Source organism: Natrix helvetica, assembly GCF_964273705.1.
Source record: "Natrix helvetica genome assembly, chromosome: 1".
Taxonomy (NCBI): Eukaryota; Metazoa; Chordata; class Lepidosauria; order Squamata; family Natricidae; genus Natrix; species Natrix helvetica.
In genome coordinates this window covers 243,023,148-243,048,736 of record NC_138548.1, presented here as the reverse complement: position 1 = coordinate 243,048,736, position 25,589 = coordinate 243,023,148, and the positions used below count along the sequence as shown (strand labels likewise).

Genomic DNA, 25,589 nt, shown 5'->3' with positions numbered 1-25,589 from the left:
CAGGATTGGAAAATATTGTCTTACAGGATATTTCTACCTCGGGGACACTGGATCATTGCTCAAAGCAGCCACACTTTGAACAAAATGCTATGCCAAGGATCATTAAACTTCACCAACACGAGCTTTCACTCCAGGTTTCATTGGCAGCGCCTGCCAGACTCATCTGTGAGGCAGGTCAAACAGGAGGTGGCCCATGGCATGGCAAAAGTTTTTAGCAATGTGATAGCTGTGGACTGTACACCATTCAGGCATACATGCCATGACTGAGGAGCACAGCTTGGGAATTAGCAGTACCCACCACCCTATTTTTTCAGGACTCATTTAAGGAACTGCTAGGCAATCCTGGCCTCTGCCTGTCAGAGAGAAGAGCTAGCAGTTCAAACTCAAAGCCAAGGTTGGCGATTCTCTGAGCCTGAAGAATTAAACTTTGCCTTACCCAATGTAGGGATTTAATCAACTTCTCCTTTAACCACAGAAAAATGCCGAGAAGGAAAGCTTAGAGCTAAGGAGATAAACCAGATCTCTTCAATTGTCTCGATAAGAAAAATAGCCAACACTACCAAGATTTTGCAAGGTTTTGCTATATACCATTCATAATAAGCTCCTGCCTTCCGTTTCTTTTTATTTCCCCATTGTCCTGACCCAGGCTTCCCAAAAGCATGAAGCTGACTCCTCGTCCTGATAAAAAACCCTTTTATTTAGTTTAAAGTGAATTTCTCTCCAGCAATGTCCTGGCCAACAGTCTTTCAAGAGAGTTTAACAACTATAGACCTTTATCAGGCTTGGAGAACTGCCAAGCCGATATCTTCCAAACACCACTCTGTAACAGACAATACTTGGCAAGAAGTCAGGAACAGATCTTCACTCTAATGAATTGAACTAATTGTCTTCTGCAAACTCCCCCTCCCTCTTTCGCTCCTCTTTATTCCCTATGGGAGGGGCCATTTACCATTCACCTGTGTCTTTACTCTTGTTCCTTAGCTGTTCCCTTCTTCTGGCAGCTCTGTGCATGCGCACATTGGGAACAGGCTCCAGCTGTTCTTCTGCCCCACTGATGTCCAACTCCAAAGGCAGCTGATAACTGTCAGACGGCCCTGGCCCTATCGCACTCGTCAGAGCCTTCCCCAGACTGCCAGATCCGCTGGCTGCTGGCTTTAACTGCTTGGGTAAATTTTTGTGCCACCTTTCCAGTGGTGGGTTCCTCCCGGATCGCACCGGATCGCGCGCGCTCCCTTTCAGCGCTCCACCTGGCTTGCACGCTCCCTTTCAGCGCTCCACCTGGCTTGCGCGCTCCCTTTCAGCGCTCCACCTGGCTTGCGCGCTCCCTTTCAGCGCTCCACCTGGCTCTCGCGCTCCCTTCCGGCGCTGAAACCGGAAGTACAGTTTTGCCCGGCCCTGGCGAAGCAACGACGCCTGTCTGCGCTCCACCAGCTCGGCTGGGAACGGAGATGTTTCCTCAGCGGAGCGGAGCGCCTGAAAAGGGGCAAGACTGTACTTCCGGTTTCAGCGCCGGAAGGGAGCGCGAGAGCCAGGTGGAGCGCTGAAAGGGAGCGCGCAAGCCAGGTGGAGCGCTGAAAGGGAGCGCGCAAGCCAGGTGGAGCGCTGAAAGGGAGCGCGCGCGATCCGGTGCGATCCAGCAGGAACCCACCACTGCACCTTTCTCAATTAATGGATAATTGGTCATTTATTAAAAAGGCAGCAGATGAATCATACGATTCCACATATCTTGGTCTTTAATTAGTAACACTACTGTCAGGCCATCTCCTACAACTACAGTGAAATTTCAGTGAAATTATTGATCCAACTATTAAAAATCATTCAGAAAGGCAAATTCTCAAAACATTTCTGCAGTTTTGAAAATGAATTCCTGTGGGAAATTAATCCATGTCCCCACTCCAGTTTCAGCACCCACTTCTTTCTACAACAATTATCCAATTATTGCTCCAAGTATTTGCAGCTTCAGTTCTGGAATGAATGCAACATTTCAGCCTATAAGATTGTTTGGTGATCCAGAAATAAATAACACTTGTTTTGCACAATCTCTTTATTTTCATGATTCCTAAAGTGCTGATCACTGGCTCTGATTCTTGGAATTGGCAATAATCAACCACCCAGAATGGCACACCGAATGCGGCCAGCAGCCCTTCCATAAGCTGGTGGAGGACAAAATCAATAGATGCCCCAAAATTGTTTCATTAAACAGGCTCCGAGACAGAAAAACAAATATCAGTGTTACAGTAGGATCTGGATGCTGTCACAGTTAAGGGCGAGGCAATCTGGGAAGATTCCACAGCCTTTGATGCCTCTTCCAGTGGTACCAAAAAGGCTCAGGATAAAAGCTCAACAAACAAATATATTGTAATTACTCTTAAAAATTGGTGGCCTTTTCACTTGATACTGAAGCCCATATCCCACAGGGACAATAAGGAGCCCATCTGCTAGGCTACTTTTTTTTAATTGTTCCAAGGACCTCACAAGGCCTCTCCAGTTTTATCCCCCATCTCTGGATTTAATTAGGCACCTGCACTGCCCATTCACAGGACAGGGGGAAGATCTACATGCATTCAGGAAACCAGTTCCTTCTTAGACAGGAGTTTCCAAGGCCGCCTCTCGTCAGTATAAGGCCCTTTGGTTTCAGAAGGCTTTGGTCGAACAAGCTTAAGGAGGCAATTGAAGGAGAAGAGTGACATTAGACTGGCTATGGACTGGGGTATGTGGAAGGACATCCCTTGCCCAATGCCACAATCCCAGGAAATAAACACAGAAGACCACTTGTTCCCTGGACTGCAGCTCTAAGAGTAAAAGAAGACTTGAGGTAAGAGAAAGGGAGCAGGCAGGACAGAGTGAGAAAAGCATTGAATAATAATTGGAGAGCCTGCTATGTCAAGGCCCTGCCTGATATTGCTATCGACTGCCCTTGGCAGCCACCCAAACCCCCTTTCCAGCCCATAATTGTAACATTTAGAAGTGAGACAAATTTTTGATGAAGGATCTCCCTCCGACATAAGGGCCAACACCCTTCCGCTTGGGGAGAGAGGAATCCTCACAGAGATGGGAAGGGTACTGCTTACACATGAGACTAGGAGAGCAATGAAAAGCGGGGGGTGGGATGGAGTTCTGAATGAGGCACATGCCTGTTGACAGCACAAAAGGAAAGCATGTTAGCAAGGTGGGAGGCGGGGGGGGGGGGAAATCAGACACGGCTGATGGAATGCTGGCTATTATGGCAAGGAGACAGAGAGGTTGGAGGTTGATGAGGAATGCTGTGGTATCAGCAAGCCTTCAACACTGAAAAGGTCCTGGGTGCTTATGGGCATTTGGGACTGGTCACTGAAAATCCTAGTGGGCTAATCCACTAGCAGGCACCAAACCATAGTGAAGAGCTGGCCAAGAGCAGATGCCAAACAAGAACTTTCTGTGAGATGTCAGGCGGTGCCCTGGCACTAAAGGGGATACCTGCCCCTCAAGGAGGGAAAATATATGACACCCAGCCATTCTGAGACTCCGTAGTCCCTGTTTCCCATCTTTTTTTTTTTTTTTACTCTTAACGGATCTTTTCTCCCTTAGGTCAATACTTTAATCCCAAAGTATTTGCGTAGTTGCTCCAGGAAGACAAAGGTGAGCACAGTATGAGGGACCAAGCGAATGCCGGCAGGAACAAGGCCCTGGAGGATGAAAAGAGAGGGAAAAATCAGCTTTTGTCCACTGTGAAGTTTCAGCTGCATACAGTAGGCCTTCTCCAATACACATTGGCCCCAGAGTGGGGTGGGAATGGAGATTTTGCAGTATCCTTCCCCTGCCACGCCCACCAAGCCACACCCAAAGAACCGGTAGTAAAAAAAAAAAAGAATTTCACCACTGGTATGGAGGCCAGCACTTGCTAGGACAGGAGTGCATGAGGATATCAGAAATTCTAAGCAAATTTTTCTGCTCCTGTTTGATCGATATTACTCCCTGTGACTCCCATCTTCTCTTGTATTACCTTATAAAAAGCCGATGGCCCAAGCTTGGCCGTCTCCATTGCGCAGTGCATGACACCCTGAAACAAAATGGAGAGAACTCAGTGCAGGCTGATTTGACCCCCATCTCCAGAACCCACCCAACAAGGTTTCATCACTTAGCTTGTTAATGAAATTCAAGAACAGGACAATGCTGAAATCACAGGGCCGTGACGCCAAGTGGCAAAGGCAGCAATGCCTAGCCGCTGGTGTTTAATACGAGCACCTGCTCTCTAACGAACCAGAGAGCTGGCAGTCACGGCAAACTGATCACTCACCCGATATTCGCCTTGGGAATTCATAAGTCGCGTTTTTAGCACATCCAAGGGCTGACACAGGAATGTAGCACATCCCCCCTGCAGTTTGGAAAAAGAAGGATGATTGAATTTAAAATAATAAAGACAAGAAATTATGGGGTTTTTGAGATATATTCCCAGAATTGTTTAAACATTGTTGATATTTGGCCTTATTAGTAACCCCGTATATTTGGAACATTAGGATGGAATAATGAGTAATTTGTAAAATATTAAATGATATTACCATATTTTTCGGAGTATAAGACTCACCCTTTTCCCTCAAAAAAGAGGCTGAAACTCTGGGTTCGTCTTATACACGGAATACAGCATTTTTTGCCTCCTGAAACTCCGCCCCCTTTACCAAAATGGCACGCAGGGCATGGATACCCTTTAGGAAGCTCACAGAGTGCTCCTGGGAGCTGAGGTGGGGTGGGGTAAAATTGAGCAAAACACGGGCCGTCAGAGAAGACTTCTTTTCCACTTTCAGCCTGTCTAACTGATTGTCTTTTAGTTCTAAGCAACTGGATAGCTGTAATAGCCTGCCTAAAGACAATCATATTTTTCTAAAATATGACTGTCTTTAGGCAGGCTATTAAAATATCAAAATATGAAGTAAAAGACAATCAGTTAGACAGGCTGAAAATGGAAAAGAAGAGTTCTCTGACTTCACCCCCTTCAGATGTGTTCAACAACTACAACTCGCATCATCCCAAGCAAATTAGAACTTCTGGAGTTATTGCATGATCTTTTATAGACGACTCAGAAACTCTGTTGCCCTCTGGAGCAGGGTTTTTCAAACTTGGCAACTTGACAATGTGTGGACTTCAACTCCCAGATTTCCCCAGCCAACATGCTGGCTAGGGAATTCTGGGAGTTGAAGTCTACATGTTTTTCAAATTGCCAAGTTTGAATAAACACTGAGACTTCAGCTAATCTGATCTCATGGCCTGGGACAGCCACTCTTTTTGTCTTTGAAGTCATCTGTAAATCCCATTTCTTAGGTAAAGTATATGGCACTGTCTGTAGAGGTTACCCTTCAGGGGTGGGTTCCTACCTGCGTTGGGACTGGTTCGCTTCGCGCACGAGTAAGATGCGTGCTGAGCATGCGTTCACAGTTCACTGCAAATTGTTATGCGCAAAGACCACGAAAAACTAATAAACATGCTGGCAACGGCAGCGGAAACTGGGGAACCGGTTCGGGGTGGTGGTCAGCCTAGGTCGCTGCCGGTTCTGCAACCCAGGCCAAATTACCATTAATAGTTTGCCCGAAACTGTGCGAACTGGTAGAAACCCACCTCTGTTACCCTTCCCTTTTAATCATCTTTCTTTTGCCTTTATCAATTTGCAAATAAACCATGAATTCTGACACAGATGAGCACCTTTGGGTGGCGAAGGACCATAGTTAAAACACTGTTAATTTACACCTGTTTTCTAACTAAAATGGCAAAAATAATGTCCCTTGTTTTTAGAAATCCTGGTTGGGGAACCCCTCGAAAGTCTGAAAAAAATGGGACTTGGATTGCCAATTTCTTGTCTATGAGTTGGACAGTGTAATGCAGGGGTGTCCAAACTTGGGAACTTTAAGACTTGTGGACTTCAACTTCCAGAATTCCCCAGCCAGCATGGCTGGCTGGGGAATTCTGGGAGTTGAAGTCCACAAGTCTTAAAGTTCCCAAGTTTGGACACCCCTGGCGTAATGTAAACCCAGACAATAGTTCATTTAATAAAGCTTGGTTAAATAAAACATCGCTTTGCAAAAACTGTGGATACCACAGGTTTACTTTAGCAGCTGCTTAAAATAAGGAGGGCTTGTGTCTGTGTAAATCAGAACGGCTTTTGATGCATAGTAATGTCGAAGTCTCCTCTCAAGTGTGACATTTAGACCTTGCATACTTTTAAAGCATCAGATAAGGGAGGAAAATAGCAGTGCCAAATGCTTCTGTGTTTTACTTGGTGAGCCACCACCTGTGTGCAGATATTCATCTCCTGCTTTAACCTTACAATGTGATTTTTTCTTAATCAGCAGACATTTTCCTCTTAGAATTGAAATGTAGGAACAAGGTGCACAGAGCATGAAAAAAAAAAAAACAACACCTGGATATATGACGCAATCCCACCTACTCCAAGCCTTGGCAGCTCTGGGACATAGGCTGTACTCCACCTTTCCGAGGAACTGGCAGGGCAACCCTTGAATGTTAGTGAAAGTAGCAAAAAACTCTTACAAAGGCACACAAACACACACCCTAGCTGACTTTGCACCAACACAGATATATACATACGGCAATAAAACTGGCCAGGAAATGAGTAAAAATATTGTCAGTGAGTAAACCGGTCCCAAGAACCAACTGCTTTGCCTGGTCATAGCAAGCGAGCTGCAAAGAAACAGAAAACAATAAGACTGTTTGTGAGAGTCATGAGCAGATTTGGAAACTAAGCAGACAGGCTCAAACTTCTGCTAAACCCCAAGGGATCAGGTAGATCAAGGACATCAAGCACCTCCGTTATGAGTTTATGGGTTTTTCGTTTGGAGCCTTTAATGCAGGGGTGTCAAACTCACGTCGTCACATCGTCGTCACAAGACGTCTCGGGATTTTGCTGAACCAGGTGTGGGCATGGCCAGCACAAGATGCATCTGGCCCACGGGCCGGGCGTTTGACAGTCCTGCCTTAATGGATCTGTGAAGAGCCATTCCTTTCCCACTGGGACTACCATAAAAACAAAGGTGCCAGAGGTCTGCAGTTGTTAAATATCAGAACATCTTGCCAAGGTGTGCCTGGGCTGTTGACATTACATTCCCTAACCTTGTTGTGGCCTCAAAATTTCCCCAGGATGATGCCATCATACAGAGATAATTCCCCAAAGAAAAGGAGTACGACATGTCCTCCTCAAAGGATAACCTTCCTCCTTCTGTAACCTTTTCCAGCCACTTTTTTTTTGCAGTCCCAGAAACACAGACAGAATACAAGGGATTACAACCAGTTGGTTACATTTTGTCCTCTTGGATGAGAAGCAGAGAAGAAAGAAGCTTAAAATACTTTAAATATCCTAAGTAGGAAAGCTGAAGTCAAATGAAGCTATTCATTTCTGGTCACCATGGAATACACCATTCTTTAAGAGTTTAATAAGAACTTCTATACCCAGGAGGAGGAGCCAACGTCGCAACGATACAACGTGCGGTCTCGACACTCCAAGACCACTGTTGATACTTTTGCCGCTGGACGGTTCATTTGGACCTAAACTGTCCCGCAGAGATAGTGATCAGGAAGACGAAGCCTTGCTGGTCTCAGGGACACCACAAAGTCCCTGATTGACCCAAGGGAAGCTCTTCAAGCCGGCGGTAAACAGGCAGCCCCAGGCTGATTAAGTTGGGACGGCTCCGGAAAGAAGGAAATGAAAAGAGAAAGTGAGTCCATCTGGTGAGGTATTTTTTCTATTTTGAAAAAGACTGCCCAAAGAAACTTTTTTTTAAGCCAAATTAAATCCTTAAGCAAAAGAATTAAGCGGCGAAATTAACCTATATTGGATTGCTCTGGAAAGCTTTTTTTTCTTTGTAACTATACTTTGCGGATTGAAGTGCTCGCAACGTTTCTCCTCTTAAAGTGAACGGATTAATTTTTCTTCTTCTGTTTTTTGTTACTTTACTTTTTGTCTTAAGGATTAAAACCTTCCTTTTTATTTTAACAAATCTTCCTATTACTTGTTATTAAATTTCATTAAAGAACTTTGTTTCCTATAAGCCAGAGATAAATATTAGAAAGTGAAAGGTAGCAACACTGCCACTCGGAGGTCAGAGGCTGGAGTTTGTGAAACAACGTATTTCTTCTCTTTTCCTCTTTGATCTTACTGACTCTGTAGCTCAAGGGTTTGCAATTTGTTTACAGAAACTGATAAAGAGCCAAGGGCACAAATTGTTTTCGCAGGTGCTCTTTGAGAACTATTTTGGCAGGGGAGAGAAAGGGAAAAAAAACAGAACCCTTGTCCTTTGAAGAGCATAAAAGAACTTGTATTAAGTCAATCTAAAATAAAAAAAATAAAAGAGGCCTGGAAGGCTAGAGCAGCAGTGGTTATAAGTTTTTCTTTTTCCTCCTTCTTTTTTGGAAACATGGATCAATACTCAGATGAGGAAACTTTAAAATTCCAAAATATCTTGGCTGGAATTCAAAATCTACTGGAAGGATATAAGGGAGAATTGAGAAGAAGTTGGAAAAACTAGTGTTCCTCACAGCAAAAGATGAAGGGGTTGGAGCCCCAAAAATTAAAGGGGAGAATGAAGACATAGAAGATAAAGACAAGACAATAGATGATTTTATTAATGGTGCAAATGTGGGTGAAAGTGGAAAGAAGGGAATATGGAAAAGGGAATTCGACGAACTGGAGCTCTACCTCATATTCCAAGATATAGAAGAAGAAAGGAGAGAAATGATGATGGATTTAAGAAGAGAATTTTTTTCAGAAGCACGATTAACAACCAAAGACAAGCTAATTTTAATAGCAGATGGAGGCCAACGAGATTACCTGAGAGATCCTTCAAGCAACAAAGTGTGGAGAGAAGTCTATAAAAACCTTATAAAGAAGATAAAAAGAAGACTTATGCCACAATTGGCAAGAGAGATAAGACTGCTTTGTTACTGGAAAGATACAGGTTGACAATGAAAGGATAATAAAAAATTAGTTAATTTTGGTGATCAAGAAGTAGGAATTTAGTAATTTTTAGATTCTGGTTTTGGCAAAAGAAACTTGGATACAAACTCTAAACAGCGAGTTGAAAAAAAAAGGAAAAAAAGGTTTAGAAACTTTATTAATTGACTTTTACTTAGAACATGTCACAAAGGTGTAATGTTATTGGAGAATTTTTGAAATAGCTAATGAACGCCATTATGTGGTTGTGTCTTTAAGTATGAATGATTTGAGGTAAAAGCACGTTCAAATAATTGTTGTCAAATGAGAATTGTGGTACATTGATAGTAAGATATACAAAGATTTTTGATTTAAAGTGTATAATCTAATATGAACTATAAGTAATGACTGTGGAAGAAATGCACGAACGTTATCTGTAACCAGTCGACACGCTTTCTACAAGATGTAATGAAGGATGATTCTTTTTTTGTGTTTTTGTCTAATTAAAATAAAAAAAAACTTTTCACAAAACAGAAAAAAAAGAACTTCTATACCTGTAGTTGAACCTATGGCACACGTGCCACAGGTGGCATGCGGAGCCATTTTTTAGGGTCCGTGAGGTGTTGCCTGTCAGCTCCAGCATGCATGTGTGCACTGGCCAGCTGATTTTGGTTTTCATTTTGGTTTGTTTTTCGCCCTCTAGAGGCTTCCCCAAAGCGCAAACCGGAAATTTGGGAACGGACTTCCGGTTTGTGCATTGGGCCGTTTTTCTCCCTCCAGAGGCTTCAGGGAAGCCCTCCGATTTTCTCCAGAGGGAGAAAAAATGGCCCTTCAGGCAACCTGGAAGTCCGTTCCCAAACATCCGGTTTGCGTATTGGGCTGTTTTCCGCCCTCCGGAGGCTTCAGGAGGCTTCCCTGAAGTGGCCTCACAATTTCCCCAGGATGATGCCATCATACAGAGATAATTCCCCACAGAAAAAAAATACGACATATCCTCCTCAAAGGATAACCTTCCTCTTTTGGCACGCAATGCTAAAAAAGTTAGCCATCAATGTTCTATACAATATAAGAATCTAAGACAGAGCTTTGCTTGATCAAAAGTGGCTACAGAATTTCCGTAACGGCTGACCAGCTGCCAATTTAAAATCCTCAAGGCAAACACAAATATTGACTACTTGTTTTATTAATCAATTAAATCAAATTATATATATAGCCTCTCTTCTCACAAACAAGTGACTCTGGGCAGCGTACAACAAAGTTAAAAACAGTTAATAAACAGCAATGGCACTCAGACTTATATATTGCTTATATTTATACTTATATACCGCTTCACAGTGCTTTTACAGCCCTCTCTAAGCAGTTTACAGAGTCAGCCTATTGCCCCTAAAAATCTGGGTCCTCATTTTACTGACCTCAGAAGGATGGAAGGCCTTGTGCCGGTCAGAATCGAGCTCCTAGAGCGAGCAGTGAGTTAGCCCTGCAGTATTGCATTCTAACCACTGCACCACTATAGCTCATACATTAAATACATTAAAAAGTATAAAAGCTAATATGAAGAATAGTAGCTGAAGACTTGTTAAGAAAAGTGGAACCACCTCACTAGTTCTTATCCCCAACCCCAGAAAAGGGCTGCGCAAATAAGCAAAGCCCCGTCTGCGGGATGCAGGCAGCATGTGAAACCATGTCCCCTCCGGTCTAGGGAAAAACCTCTTGGCATAGAACCATCCCTAGTGCCCAAAGGCCACTGCCCTAGGCAATGGAATTATAACATGCCCTCTCTGCTGGATCTGATTAGATGGGCAGATGAATGAGGGAAGAGGTGATTCTCAAATAACCTTGGACCCATGCCATGAAGGGCTTTATGACCTGCTTGTCAGAAGGTCGCAAAAGGTAATCACATGAACCCTGGAACACTACCCCGTCATAAATGTGAAGCAGTTGGCGAGCATCCAAATTTTGATCACGTGACCATAGGGATACTGCAACGGTCGTAACTGTGAAAAACAGTCAGAGGTCACTTTTTTCAGTGCCGTTCTAAATTTGAACGGCCATGAAATAAATGTTTGTATGTCAAGGACTGCCTGTCCTTGGGTTCTGATCCACCATCCAGCGCTGTACGCAACTGAATTTTTTGTACAGGCAGTCCTTGACTTACGACCACAATTGAGCCCAAAATTTCTGTTGTTAAGCGAGACATTGAGTTTTGCCCCATTTTATGACCTTTCTTGCCTTGGTTGTTAAGTAAATCACTGCAGCTGTTACAATAGTAATCTGGTTGTTAAGCGAATCTGGGTTCCCCATTGACGTTGCTGGTCAGAAGTTGCAAAAGGTGATCATGTGACCTTGGGACACTGCAACCGTCATAAACCTGAATCAATTGCCAAAAATCCAAATTTTGATCACATGATCATGGGGATGGATGCTGCAAAGGTGGTAACTGTGAAAAATGGCCATAAGTCACTTTTTTTCGGTGCTGTTGTAATTTTGAGTGGTCACTAAATGTTTTGCTCCCAGGAGGCTGCAGGGAGGCCTGCTAGGCCCAAAATGGGGCAAAGGGCGTGAACGCATGTGCGGGGAGACTGCGGGGCGGGGGTGCCATGCGCACATTGCATTATGGGTGTGGGCTTTTGGCATGTGATGGCAAAAATGTTATCCATCACTGGCCTAGATGGGCACACTTATTTATATTCAGAAGAGGATCACAGGCCACATTGATTCTGGATTCCTACCTGTCCAACGGTAACCAAGGCTCCTCTGCTGGATGCCATTGTTCCTCCTGAGAACAACTTCTTCACACCCTCTGTAAAGACAAAAGCCTGGAATTTACAGAATAGGGATTCAATTTTAACTGTGTTTTCCGCTTATCCTGGGCAGATGCAACTCCCCCTCCCCACAAGGCATCCCTCAAGAATAGCTATCTTCTATTATTCCCAAGGAAAAAGAATGGCAGAGTCTATTTACGAAAACACTTGGAGAGCAGAATAAACCAATCAGCAACACACATCCCAGACTGGATATAATGGCTATAAAAAGGTTAGACAGCTGTGTCTGAAAAGAAAGATGCCTCAATGAACGTAGCCACAATGAAAGAGGCAAAGAAATACATCCGCTGATGAAGATCCAGAGAAGATCGTATGAAATGCCTGCGTGTGAAATCTAACCATAGCAAAGAAGCTCTGGCTAATACAAGAGCATTTTATATGCTCTGCCACGAATTCAGTTTCAAAAATAACCCTGACCAATTTCACGTTCATTGCACTCCAACTGAGAGCTAATATCCTTGAGCAAAACAAGCTCACTCTCACTTCTGGCTTCAAAGTGAGATTTGGATGGGACACCAGCTGTCACCTAGGACTACGCAGGTGATAAATCAGACACCCGGAAGGTGTTTGGAGAAAGATCGCTCAGTTCTCAAGAACCACAATCTGGATCTTAAGAAGGGCTTTGATGTTTACCTTCTATACCTGGCAACTGGTTTTCCCAGTTGCAATGTATGGCTGTGAAAGTTGGACCATAAGAAAGGCTGAGCGCCAAAGAATTGAGGCTTTTGAACTATGGTGCTGGAGAAGACTCCTGCGAATCCCTTGGACTGCAAGGCGATCAAACCGGTCAGTCCTACAGGAGATCAACCCTGACTGTCCAGATCCTGAAGATGAAAGCCAAACACTTTGGCCACCTAATGAGAAGGAAGGACTGACTGGAGAAGAGCCTAATGCTGGGAAAGATTGAGGGCAAAAGAAGAAGGGGACGACAGAGAATGAGGTGGCTGGATGGAGTCACTGGAGCAGTAGGCATGAGCTTAAATGGACTCCAGGGGATGGTAGAGGACAGGAAGGCCTGGAGGAACGTTGTTCATGGGGTCGCAATGGGCCGGACTCGACTTCACAACTAAAAACAACAGTACCTGGCAAAGAGGAAGCCGAGGACCTGCTTTAACAGCCTCTGCCTCAAGAATAGTGCATGGTGCCTTTTGCCTATCCAGGTAGTCCTCAACTTATAACCATTCGTTCAGTGACTATCTGAAGTTACAATGGCACTGAAAAAAATTGACTCGTGATCAGTTTTCAAACTCATGACCATCGTAGCACCCCATGATCATGGGATCAACATTTGGCTGCTTGGCAACTGGCATGTATTTGTGATAGTTGCACTGTCCTGGGGGTCATGTGATCACCATTTGTAACCTTCCCAGACAGGTTCCAACAAAGTCAAGGGAGGGGAGGAGAGAAGCCAGATTCGTTTAAAGACATGATTCCCTTAACAACTACAACGTTAACGCCTGTGGCAAAATAGGTTGTAAAATGGGGCAAAACACATGGTGTCATGCTTAACAAACATGCAAGATTCGCTTAACAACAGCAAACAGAACTGCCACAATTGCTGTTCACAATTACGGTCATTTAGTGACAGGGTTGCTGGTTCCAATTATCATTGAGGACTACCTGCGTTATTTTTCTAGAGCAGAGGTGGGGAACTATGGCCCCTTTATGAGTTGTGGACTTCGACTCCCAGAGTTCCTGAGCTAGTATGGCTGAGTCAGGAATTCTGGGAGTTGAAGTCTACAACTCATAAAAGGGCCATATTCTATTCCCTATTCTAGAGGAAGGGGAAAAGACAAAAGTGTCTAGGACCCACAAAAGTCATAAAGTAGCTCTCCCTAGAGGGCCACTAGTTGCCCACAAGTTCTACTATAGAGTGTTCTGCTCAGGAGACTCTTTTCCCCTTCAAGTAAGCTTAATTCAACAATGGTCTCTTAGAGCAGGGGTGTCAAACAGAGGTGGCATTCAGCAGGTTCTGACCAGTTCTGGAGAACTGGTAGTGGAAGTTTTCAGAGAACCGGTAAATGCCACCTCTGATTGACCCCTGCCCCCATCCATTCTCTGCCTCCCGAGTCCCAGCTGATCAGGAGGGAATGGATGGAATGGATTTTACAGTATCCTTCCCCTGACATGCCCACCAAGCCACACCCACAGAACCGGTAGTAAAAAAAAATGAATCCCACCACTGGCTTAATTACAACTGTTCCTCCTGGTAAACGTACTATTAACTGGTTATTTTAGGGGTATTGTTTTTAATTTAATTTGTGTGTGTCCTAGGGGTTTTAATATTATATTTATATATACTTGCTCTGTACAGTTCTTTTAATTCGATTTTAACCTCCTCCATATTTAACTGTACATACTTAATTCTTTTATTTATTGTATTTTGATATATTCTTTATATGGACTGTACACCGCCCCGAGTCCCTTTCGGGAGAGGGGGCGGTCTAGAAGCATGATAAAATAAATAAATAAATAAATAAATAAACTGGTGTCAAACTCACATCGTCATGTTGTCACATGACGTATCACAACTCCCCCCCCCTTTGCTAAACCAGGGTGGGTGTGGCCAGAGTCTGATGCATCTGGCCCGTGGGCCACGAGTTTGACACCCCTGTCTTAAAAGTCACAATATATTTCGGCTGTACACTGATTACATTCTTACCTTCACGAAACACCCGGTACAGGCCATCCAAGGCATGGGAGTAGCTGGGAAACAGGAAGAGACAAATCAACAGCTTTCATCAATATTCATGTAATTCTCTCAGGCACTCACTACCCCAGCTGGCAACTGTCAAAGACTTTTAATCCCATTTTCTGTCTGATAGCTCTGACAGATGGGACTTGGGCACCTGTGGCGAGATTGCCACCAATTTAAAAGAGATCTTAGACTTGAGAGAATTGACATCTGGAGATGAATTTTGTCCCTCTGTGGTCATACGTATTCAAGAGGTGTTTTTTTTTTAAAAAAAAAACAGAGACAAGTCTCATAGCCCTTCCTTCCCCCAATGCTCTTCTTTGCCTTCACATATTTGTTCACTTTTTGCATCTGACTGCAGCCCTAATACTCACTTGCGTCGCAGATGTGCCGGCTGCTTAATGTCATTCTGCATCCTGGAAAAGAACATGACAGCAGTATTGAGACGTGGAAAAGTAAAAATATCTCTTCAAGCACCCCACTAAGTGTAGCTTTGTTTGCTCCAAATGACCTTACGATGTAGAGACACTTGAACAGGGGTGTCAAACTCGCATCATCATGGTGTCATCACGTGACTGGTTAGACGTGCTGTATTGCTGCCACGACACCCGATTTTGGGTTTCTTAAGACCTTACACTTAACTAATCGACAGTTTTGGTGGCCTCGCATGAAGGGGGACATAGAGGATTATTGCAGAGCTGCGTCATATTCACCACCGTGAAAAAAATGGCAAGGGAAACCTCCCGGCCTTTTACAGCCAGTAATAGCTCCCGTCCGACCATGGGAAGTAGTAGCCATGGACTTCATGGTGGACTTACTGGAAAGCCAGGGCAATAGAGTGATCTGGACGGTTATCGGCCTGTTCTCAAAACAAGCTCATCTTGTGGCTTGTTCTGGCCTTCCGTCAGCCAGAAAGCTAGCAAAGCTGTTTGTCGCTAATATATATTGACTCCACAGCATTCCGAGGAGGATAATGTCTGACCAGGGGGTACAGTTCACTGCCAGTTTGTGGCGTAGTAGCCTCCCCTGACGGAATGGTAGCCCTGGGCCGCCAAGCATGCAGGAGGTGACATTGCAACTTTGTCCTCCTTCACTAAACTGGTGTGGGTGTGGCCAGCGCATGACGCATCTGGTCCGCAGGCTATGTATTTGACAGCCCTATACTACAATACACTAAGAGTGCAGATTTCACCAAATTGTAGCCTTGCTCTTGGCAAAATAAAATCCTTCTCTACCCTCCACTAATTTAGGATCCTCCTAAGGATCAATCCACTGAGTTCTGAGGAGATGACAGAAAGAAAAACTGACCTGACATTCACCATGTCAGCTGGGGTCCCCACGAATCCACCAGTAAATCCTGCAACCAAAGGACAGCAGGTGAAAAATGACTGCCCAGCCTGATATGACCTCACCCTTCTTTCTGTACTTGCCAAGTCCCAGCTCACCTCCTACTGCACCTAGCAGCACCTTCTGGTAGAAGGGCATTGGCCCCTGGGCACCCTGGCTCAAGCTGTCTCGCACCGTCTCATATATGGCAAAGCGGGTGAGAGAGTACGTCATCTGAAGAAGCAGAAAAGAGTCATAAGAGGAAGGGGCAACTGTTCATCAGTCTATGGAGATACTCAGTCATCCAGGTCCTGATTGTCCCAAAGGTGCTTTTTCAGGAGGCAACTGGACTTTGTTTTTTCTTTGAAAACATTGGATGAGGAGTGAAACATCTTTAAAAAAAAAACCCACCCAAGAAAGTCCAGTTGACTCCTGAAAACGCACCTTTGGGACAACTGCTCATCAGAATCACAAACATCCGTTGTTCGCAGGCCACATGCAAGCTCTTCCACCTCCTCCTTTACCTGTGCTGATTCCTCCTAACTGCAGTGCCCAAATTGGGCAGCAATAACATTTAGCTATTTGTAAATAGAAAAATAAGCAAATGAAGTTTATTAAGCAAGTGTGACATGCCTGTTCTACCTCTGTGCCCTAACATCCTTGGTATACCCCACCAAAATATGGGAAAAAAAATGGAGTCAAAGTTTTGCCTGCTGTTTATTATTTTTATTATTGTTTTAAAAAAGTTGCCCTGGCTAATTTTGTCATGCTTGTAAAAATATATGGCAAGTATGGCTGCAAGTGAACCTACCTTTGCCCTTCAGATCCTGCTTAATGATGAAAATCACAAACACCAGCATTACAACTGGCATAATATAGAATGACTGATTTAGGCTACAGAATCAGTCTCTGCGGGGTATTTATGTAGTATGTGAAAAAAGCAACCAAGATCTTAAGGCGGGGAAGGAAAAAGCTGTCACTGTCAAAATATTATGAAGTGGAAATAATTAATTGCTGCAGCTCCAAGTTTATTCCCAACTACACATATTACCTGCTAAACTCTGGAAACACACAGGTTTATTTCAGAAATTCCCATAACTAGAGTTTGCCTGATCTACCAATATGGCTATGGCTAGTCAACACTATTCTATTTTCACCGTTAGTGTTTCACAGACATTTTGTTACAATTCTACCATTTCAGAGAGTGCCTCAAATTCTTAAGTGCTTGGTTGGGAGCATGGATGTCCTCGGAATGCTCAACGTGGATTTTTAGGAGAGAATGTTGGACAGAAGTGCAGAATTCTCATTGGCAATGATGAAGGCAAGAAGCTGGCACAGGACTCAATGCGCAGGATGGCCGATGATGAGGTGAGCCATCTTAGCAGCAGCCAAACACTCACTTGTCGGCAAAGCGAGGCACTCAGCCCATTGTAGAGAGCCAGAAAACCATCGTTGCGAATCACACGTAGCGCCATCCCCGTCATGCGCATCTTCACTTCCTGCTGAGTTTGCAGATGAACCTAAGCAGAAGTGGCAGAGAGGTCAGGCTGGCGTTTTTCTGGACCTCGTTTGCTGAGGGGCATCCCAGGCCAAATAAGAAGGCACTGAAACACTCCGGATGCAAGAAGCCCATAACTGCCTTTATCCCCTCTATCACAAGTTCCCACAAGCTCAGATTAACATTCACTTTGAACTTTGTACTCAGAGGATTAATAGGGCTGGATTCCACTGGTTCATACTTAAAGGGGACATTTTGCCCCGGCACTAAAGACAAAAGATTCCCAGTAGCTATGTCTGATCTTTCCAGTTTCACATAAGAAATAATACCGGTAATACAGTGGTGCAATTCAGCTGGTTCTATCTGGTTCGGGCGAACCAGTAGCGGCGGGAGGCTCCACCCACCCACCCACCCACCCACCCGCCAGGACGTCATCACATCCCATTTTCGACGCTCTGCGCATGCGCGCTCACATTTGCAAACCAGTAATGATGGTAAGTTGATTTCACCCCTGCAATAATACCTTTGATCTAGAAATTTAGGATAAAAACATTTGGATTCCTTTCCTTCCTCTCTAACAGGGCTTGTTAAACGCTCCAATGGAAATATCTATCCCATGGGTCTCCAACCTTTTGGGTTGCCTGGACAGCATTGAGTGAGGAGGGATTGTCTTGGGCCGCATTTAAAATATATATTATAGTTAATGTATATAAATCATGTAGTAGTCTTAAAAGTTTACCATCTCGGGGGGGGGGGGGGGCATATTACCAGCTGCCCAGGACTGCATGACAGCCTGTGGGTTGGACATGCCTGATCTAGCCGGAAGCACCAAGTTCTAGTTCTCAGCCACAACCGTTCCAATTTCATCTTCTCCTTCTTTTGATAGAGCTCTGATCTTGCATTCCTCACTGCATATCTAATTAGCAGTTTATTTTGGATGTTTTAATAGTGAAGAGCAAACAACACGTCCTTCAGCCAGTGCGAAGGAGCCCAAGGTTTGCACAGGACTCGGCAACACTGACAGCTTGTTAAGCTATCCAGTTCTGCAGGATGGAAATCCAACTTAAAAGTTGCTCCCAGATAACTATTCTATTCTATACTGCTATGGGGCAACTCAAGTTAATAATACTGTGTTTCCCCAAAATTACGACATGTCCTGATAATGCCATGCCATATTTTTCCTATGGGCAAAAATATACGCCCTCCCCCAATAATAAGCCCCCTGGACAACCCCCCTCTCTAGCCAGGCAGAGCGCCACTCACCAACCTAGCGATATTCCGAAGGCGCAAAGCCGCAGGAGCCGGGGGGAGAGGGCCAAAAGCGCTCACATTGCTTGACGCCTTTGGGATACCGCTAGGTTGGTGGGTGGCACTGTGCCCAGTTGCCGTGTGGTGCTCTGCCCGGCTGGAAAGAGGTTGCGTGAGCCCTTGTTCTGCCTCCACCTCGTGTGCCTCCCAGCCTCACCATGCCCACCTCTCCCTGCAGGGCTGGGCCAGGGCACCGCCACCGCCCCGCTGCCGACACTATGCTCCGAGCATAACTGGCTTCCAAACTCCGGAGATCCGCTGCCGAGTCTTCCGGCAGTAGCCACTCTGGGATTACACTCTATGGTTGTGAGCTGGCTGTTGGAAGACTCAGGTGGGACAGAGAATCTTCCCGCAGCCAGCCCACAACCATAGAGCATGGTCCCAGAGCGGCTGCTGCTGGAAGACTCGGCAGCGGATCTCCGGAGTTTGGAAGCCGGTTATGTTTGGAGCATGGCGGCGGCAGCGGGGCCACGGCAGCGGCGGTGCCCTGACCCAGCCCTGCAGGGAGAGATGTGCATGGTGAGGCAGGGAGGCACGCATGCTGGAGGCAGAAGTGCTCGCGCAACCTCTCTTTCTAGCCGGGCAGAGTGCCACGTGGCTTAGTGCCTTTGGGATATTACTGGGTCGGTGAGTGGCGCTCTGCCCAGCTAGAAAGGGGGGTTGCCGGGCGGCTGCTCATGAGCATGGTCACCTCATGGCAGCTTTGTTGCGCTGCTGCGACAGCGCAACACAGCAGTTTGCCCCTGAGGCTGTGCCCGGCTCTTCGGGCGCCCGCTCGCAAGAGAGCAGCCACCCGGCAACCCCAAACCAATAAGCCCCCCCCCATAATAAGGCCCAAGCAAAAAAATTTTGGGGGGGAAGAAAATAAGACTGTGTCTTACTTTCAGGGAAACACGGAAATACAACCATGCAGAAGTTCTAGGTCAGTGATAGCGAACCTTTTTTGGCTCGCATGCGCGGGGGCGGGGTGTGTGCGTGCGTGCCGCATCCATAATGTAATGCGTGACCCCCCCCAGTGCACATGCGTGCATGAGAGGCACTCTGCCACATTTTTCCATGCTTTTTTCGCCCTCCCCAGGCTCCAGAGACTTTATAGGAGCCTGGGGAGGGCGAAAACAGCCTCCCCCTTCCCCCTGGAGCCCTCCAGAGGCTTAAGGGACCTTCAGAAGCCTTCCCTGAAGCCACCGGAGGGCTTAAACCGACCCTATGGTTTAGGTCCAGATGGACCGTCCAGCGGCAAAAGTATCAACATGTCATGTTGTCGCAACGTCAGCACATTTCCCTTCCCGTGGCCCGGTCTGAACAGGCCGCAGACCAGTAGTGGGCCATGGTCCACGGGTTGGGGACCCCTGCTGTAGGAGCCAAACAAGACAAGGAGGCAAATATATGACATGTACTGTATGAGATGCCAGGAGAAAACACAAGTACCCTCAGTCTAGCAGCACAAATGCTCTTCCATTCCACCCTGTATAAGAGGAGTCCTAACTGCAGTGACTAAGACGCTGAGTTTGTCAATCTGAAAGGTCGGCAGTTCAACGGTTCGAATCCCTAGCACCACCTAACAGAATGAGCTCCCGTTACTCGTCCCAGCTTCTGCCCACCTAGCAGTTCGAAAGTATGTAAAAATGTAGGTAGAAAAATAGGGACCACCTTGGTGGGAAGGTAACAGGGTTCCGTGCGTCTTTGGCATTTAGTCATGCCGGTCACATGACCACGGAGACGTCTTCAGACAGCGCTGGCTCTTCGGCTTAAAAACGGAGATGAGCACTGTTCCCTCGGCAACAATTAGCATGTATGCACTGGGGAACCTTTACCTTAAAGATAGAAAGCCCAATGTGTGGCTGGGAACAGGCACTTGGGTGCAATTCCCTGAGACTTCTATCAATCAATTAAGAGTAATATCTAGTTCATCTACTTTAACTAATCAATGTCTTGAAGTAGCCTGCGATGAGAATATATAATTAGATGAAACTACAGAAGAAGTAGATGCTCAGGAGAGGCCAATGAAACGTTAGCTCTGACTAAGCTGGGCATTGCACCAATTTTTTTTAAATTATAGTCCAAAGATCTATTGTAAAGCATGAAATTGGAATTTGCTCCTTAAGCAGCTAGCCAACAGGTCAGGAACACAGAGGGAACATATGCAGCAGGAGGAGAAATTCTGCACAAAAGTTAGCACCTTTGTGCTGACTGGAAGGTGCCAACAGCCAGGCAATGACAAGCAAATGGAAACTTTCCTCCACATAGGCCATACTTAAGTGCACCAAATGTCTGAGAAGAGGAAAGCATGAGTGAGATTATAGAACTGGTTTGATCTGGAAACGCCCTGGAGGCTGGATATGGAAACTGCAAAGCCCTTGAAGCACCTGTTCCAAAGCAAATTGCCTTTTGAGGAGCCTGACCAATTTATGCCACCTCTATTCTTTTCTATGGGTTGACTTTGATAAGTGTCCCAAGGATCTACTTGAGCATGGTTAATGTTCTGCAACAGATACCCCTGTTGTTCACTCAGTCTTCTGCATCCTGTTGCCTTCCATAGGCAACCATCTAAATTTCTGGCAAGCATGGCCAAAAAAAATCCAGCAACAGGCAGCTTTAAGAACAACCATTTTTAGAATGCCCATGTAGAAAGAATAGGAGTGCAGAATGTTTTGGACAGGGCTAGAAACCATCATGCTCTGAAATTCACCTCCTCCTGTTCTTCATTGAGACATTTGTTAAGTGAGTTTCGCCCCATTTGACGACATTTCCTGCCAGTTGTTAAGCGAATCAGCACAGTTGGTAAATTAGTCACATGGCTGTTAAGTGAATCTGGCTTCCCCATTGACTTGTCAGAAGGTCGCAAAAGGTGGATCGCGTGGCCTCAGAACACAGCAACCGTCATAACTATGAGTCAGTTGCCAAGCATCCGAATTTTGATCCCAGGACCATGGGGATGCTGCAAAGGTTGTAATGGTGAAGAATGGTCATAAGACACATTTCTTAGTGCCACTGTAACTTTGAACAGCCACTAAGTGAACTGTTAGAAGTCGAGGACTACCTGTATTTCAAGGGGAAATGCTGCAGGTGTAATTCTGGTATATCGGCTAAGAACTGAGGCTTGTATTCAAAGACAGGAAGATGACTCTCACAATCAAGCAATAAAATTTCCAAGCTAAAAAAAATAATCGAGGATTACAAAAAAAAAAAAAAAGTAATCCTCGATTTATGACAGTTCATTTAGACTGTTTGAAATTACAATGGTACTGAAAAAAGGAATGGACCATTTTTGATATTTACAACTGTTGCAGCATTGCTGTGGTTATGTGATCAAAATTCAAACGCTTGGCAACTGGCTCATATTTATGACAACTGCAGTGTTACGTGATCCCCTTTTGCGACTTTCTGACAAGCATGGGGAAGCCAGATTCACTTAACAACTACGTTACTAACTTAACAACTGCACTGGTTCACTTAATAACTGTGGCAGGAAAGGTTGTAAAATGGGGTAAAACTCACTTTACAAACGTCTCACTTAGCAACAGAAATTCTGGGCTCAGTTGCGGTCATTAAGTTGCGGTCATTAAAACTACAGTTAGTACCAGGATCTGTTGCTTTGTGAAGAAATATTTTTGTACATTAATTACATCAGAAAAGTTGAAAAGTTATTTCAGAAGTCCTCAGTCAATGACCTAGTAGCGGAAGTCTTGGCCGAGGAGCCTTTAGTGAGGAATTTGAAAGTGCCTTCAAGTTATCGCAACGTCAAAGTCCAGCACTAAGGCAAAGAAATGTGTTCATGGCTTCTTTAACATTTGTGTAGCTTTTCTACTTCCCACAATGCTTTAATAGTGATGAAGTTGGGCAATAGTTTCTTGCTTCAACTGCCTGAGAGTTGCTGGACTAGATCTAGAAGAAAAGCGTATATAGCCCAATAAGAGAGAGTGCAGAGAAGGGCAACAAAGATATGGGGACTGGAGACTAAAACATATGAAGAACGGTTGCAGGAACTGGGTATGTCTAGTTTAATGAAAAGAAGGCCTAGGGGAGACATGATAGCAGTGTTCCAATATCTCAGGGGTTGCCACAAAGAAGAGGGAGTCAAGCTATTCTCCAAGGCACCTGAGGGCAGAACAAGAAGCAATGGGTGGAAACTAATCAAGGAGAGAAGCAACTTAGAACTAAAGAGAAATTCCCTGACAGTGAGAACAATTAACCAGTGGAACAACTTGCCTCCAGAAGTTGTGAAAGCTCCAACACTGGAAGTTTTTAAGAAGATGCCGGATATCCATTTGTCTGAAGTGGTGTAGGATTTCCTGCCTGAGCAGGGGGTTGGACTAGAAGACCTCCAAGGTCCCTTCTAACTCTCTAAATTCAATTCTATTCTATTCCATTCCATTCTAAGAGGCAGCCACAGCATCGTACCACAGGGGGGAGAGAGTGGGGGGTGTCTGCCTCTCGCACAGTCAATTGGGGATTTCTGTACATTTCTCGGCAGCCAAGAGATAAATGGAATCGGGCAACGCAAGACAGCAAAATATAAACTGACAGCAAACATCCTTCCTTACTAGCATTACTAGGGTAATGAAACGTCTGCAAGAAAACAAGCAAGCTCAGGGAGCACCAAGGACCCCTCATTTCAACCCCCAGCTACAAATATTCGACTTTATTGGCAGGCAGCGCTTCCTTAGGACTAACGGACGCCAAAATGGCAGCTGGGCAACCATTGCAGCTATGGTAACAGATGGAGATCCGCCTCCGGCCACACCACGCATTTGCCCCAGGTAGTGGCTCCAACAGGACTTCCCGGCGGGCCCTGAACTGATCGAGGAAGTTGCTGCCGGGAAGACCTCAGTGCAGCCTGCTGTGCATCGGCTGCAGGACGAGCAAGAGACTAAGAAAGCCTCCTCCTTCCCTGCTGCTTCCCTCCCTTGCCCGGACGCACCTTGAGTAAATCCAGCGGGTGCGTGCAACACGCCGCCCCGCAAGAGGCCAGGCCCCCGAAGTACCAGCGGGATACGCGTTTCTCCGCCATCCTGCCGGCGAGACTTCTGTCTTCGGCGATCCCTCCCCTCCCTCCGTCTTTCGGATCCGGCAAGCCCAGCCTCCGCCCCGCACGGCCGACCGAGGCGGCCTTAAACGGGCAACGCCGAGAGCGACGGAGGAGGAGGAGGAAGAGTTTAAAAGAGCAACCGGGGAGGCCGAAGGTGCGCAGCTTGCAGGAGGGGCCAGGTGTTTCCCGGGCTTCTTTTTCGCGAATTTGCGGGATGATTGGCATTAAAGTCTAAGGCGGCTCCGAAGACCTTTTCACACCAAGCCGCAAAGCTCTTTTTCCTACGCACATTTGTAAGAGAGGCCGCCTAAAGACTATTTTATGACGTTGTGAGATAAAGTATCGAGTCTTAACGACCGCATTGATTTGGTTCTTCTTCAAATAGTCTTAAAAGAAAAGCTGTGATTACTCCATCACTGGAGATTTTCAAGAAGAGACTGGACAACCGTTTGTCTGGAATGAGACAGGGTCTCCTGCTTGAGCAGGGGGTTGGACTAGAAGACCTCTAAGATCCCTTCCAACTCTGTTATTCTGTGATTTGTTATTCTGAAAAGCTCAGTCCACACCGGTTCATCTGTGGTTATAAACCTCCCACTTGGGTGAGATGGGTTGGGTGGAAATTAAATAAATAAATAAATGCTTTTCCTGGGGTTGGCACAAAGTCTTTCACACAATTCCATGTGTTGTCATATGGCCGACTTCATACAAGGAGGCACAATTGAGATCATGGAATAGGCCCATGGAATTACTGCTTTCTGAAATTAACATTTAGGTTGACTGTGCAGCTTTTATATCACTTTGTTGGTATTAGGAGCCTTTATAATGCAAGGTAACAGGCAAGGCCTTTGGGACAAGATAGTGATCAACAAATAACACTGGCATTTGCAAATGCCCAATAAATTTATAAAACCTGTTTCCCTACTTTTAAATTAAAACACTGTTCATTTGACATCCATCAGGACATGTTGGGGAAAAAAAACGTCTTGCTGCTGATTTGGGGTTAATCAGGATCTTCTTTAAATTATAGCATACTTCCTAGACTGCTTGTGTTCTTGCCTTTACTGCATTGGCTGGTAATATATAGGCATTATTGTTCCCCATTTCATTATTTTTTTCCTTCCTGTTGAAGATCTTTCATTTGTTAGAGAACTTGTAATCCTAAAATGTTTATGCCATAGTAAATGTATTTATGGTATCATAAAATCTGTAAATGTTTTGGAGCAAGTCTTGCAGGTCTAACTGGGAAAGTTTGATAGGAAATTAAAAATTCAGCTTTAGTTTGCATTGCATTGCGGTTTCACCAAACTATTGAACTTCAAAGCCTTGTCCTGCAATTCCATCTTTCTTGTGTATACAAGCTGCCCTCTTGCACAGCTGGCTCCCTTTAGATAGTTATATAGTTGTACTCCATACATAAGTCTTCTTTTGACAGATGTTCTTCAGATCTACTGGCTATAGCTTTTCTAACTCCTACTGCATTGCCTTTGGCATAGCAATCTGAACATTGTATATCCTGCAGCAAAGTCTTCTTCAAGGCTCCTAAGAGGGCATTCATTTTGCATGATTTACTGAATAAAGATGTGCAAAACTTCCACAGTTGTACTGTTTTATATCTGAAACAATTATTTTGAAATAGGCGTAATCATTTCAGAACTGTTTCAAGTCCAACATGCTTCAGCCTGTTTCAGACTTGAAGCAATACACATTAGAAACATTTTGCACACAATTGCTCGATTCCCCTGCCCCCAGTAGCAGAGTGTTAATTCTTCAATTTAACCAGGGATGCCATTTATAATGTTACCTTCTATGTAAAAAAACAAACCCTTGCTCTCTCTCTCAATTAATAGAATAAGAGATGGAAGAGATCTTGGAAGTCTTCTAATCCAACCCCCTTCTCAAGCAGAAGATCTCGTACTATATCAGACAAATGGTTGTCCAATCTCGTCTTAAAAACCTTTAGTGATGGACCACCTATAATTTCTGAAGGCATGCCATTCCAA

At 45.0% G+C, this 25,589-nt stretch overlaps 1 protein-coding gene across 1 annotated transcript; it reads right to left on the bottom strand.

Moving 5' to 3' along the window:
* Positions 1-1,656: 1,656 nt before the first annotated feature.
* SLC25A10 (solute carrier family 25 member 10) lies at positions 1,657-25,143 on the bottom strand. Its single transcript, XM_081936824.1, has 11 exons — positions 23,482-25,143; positions 17,155-17,274; positions 15,874-15,988; positions 15,737-15,785; positions 14,803-14,844; positions 14,396-14,439; positions 11,641-11,711; positions 6,574-6,666; positions 4,277-4,354; positions 3,983-4,039; positions 1,657-3,665 (listed from the first exon to the last, which is right to left on the bottom strand). Exons 1-11 carry the CDS (start codon positions 23,812-23,814, stop codon positions 3,564-3,566), a joined length of 1,104 nt encoding a protein of 367 aa, XP_081792950.1. The 5' UTR covers positions 23,815-25,143; the 3' UTR covers positions 1,657-3,563.
* Positions 25,144-25,589: the final 446 nt, after the last annotated feature.

Coding starts and splice junctions, on each gene's coding strand:
- SLC25A10 (XM_081936824.1), bottom strand. CDS start 23,814: ATGCCAATCATCCCGCAAATTCGCGAAAAAGAAGCCCGGGAAACACCT. Junction 15,786..15,873: donor GCTGCTAGGTGCAGTAGGAG/GTGAGCTGGGAC, acceptor CTTTGGTTGCAG/GATTTACTGGTGGATTCGTG. Junction 3,666..3,982: donor GGCCATCGGCTTTTTATAAG/GTAATACAAGAG, acceptor TTCATCCTCCAG/GGCCTTGTTCCTGCCGGCAT.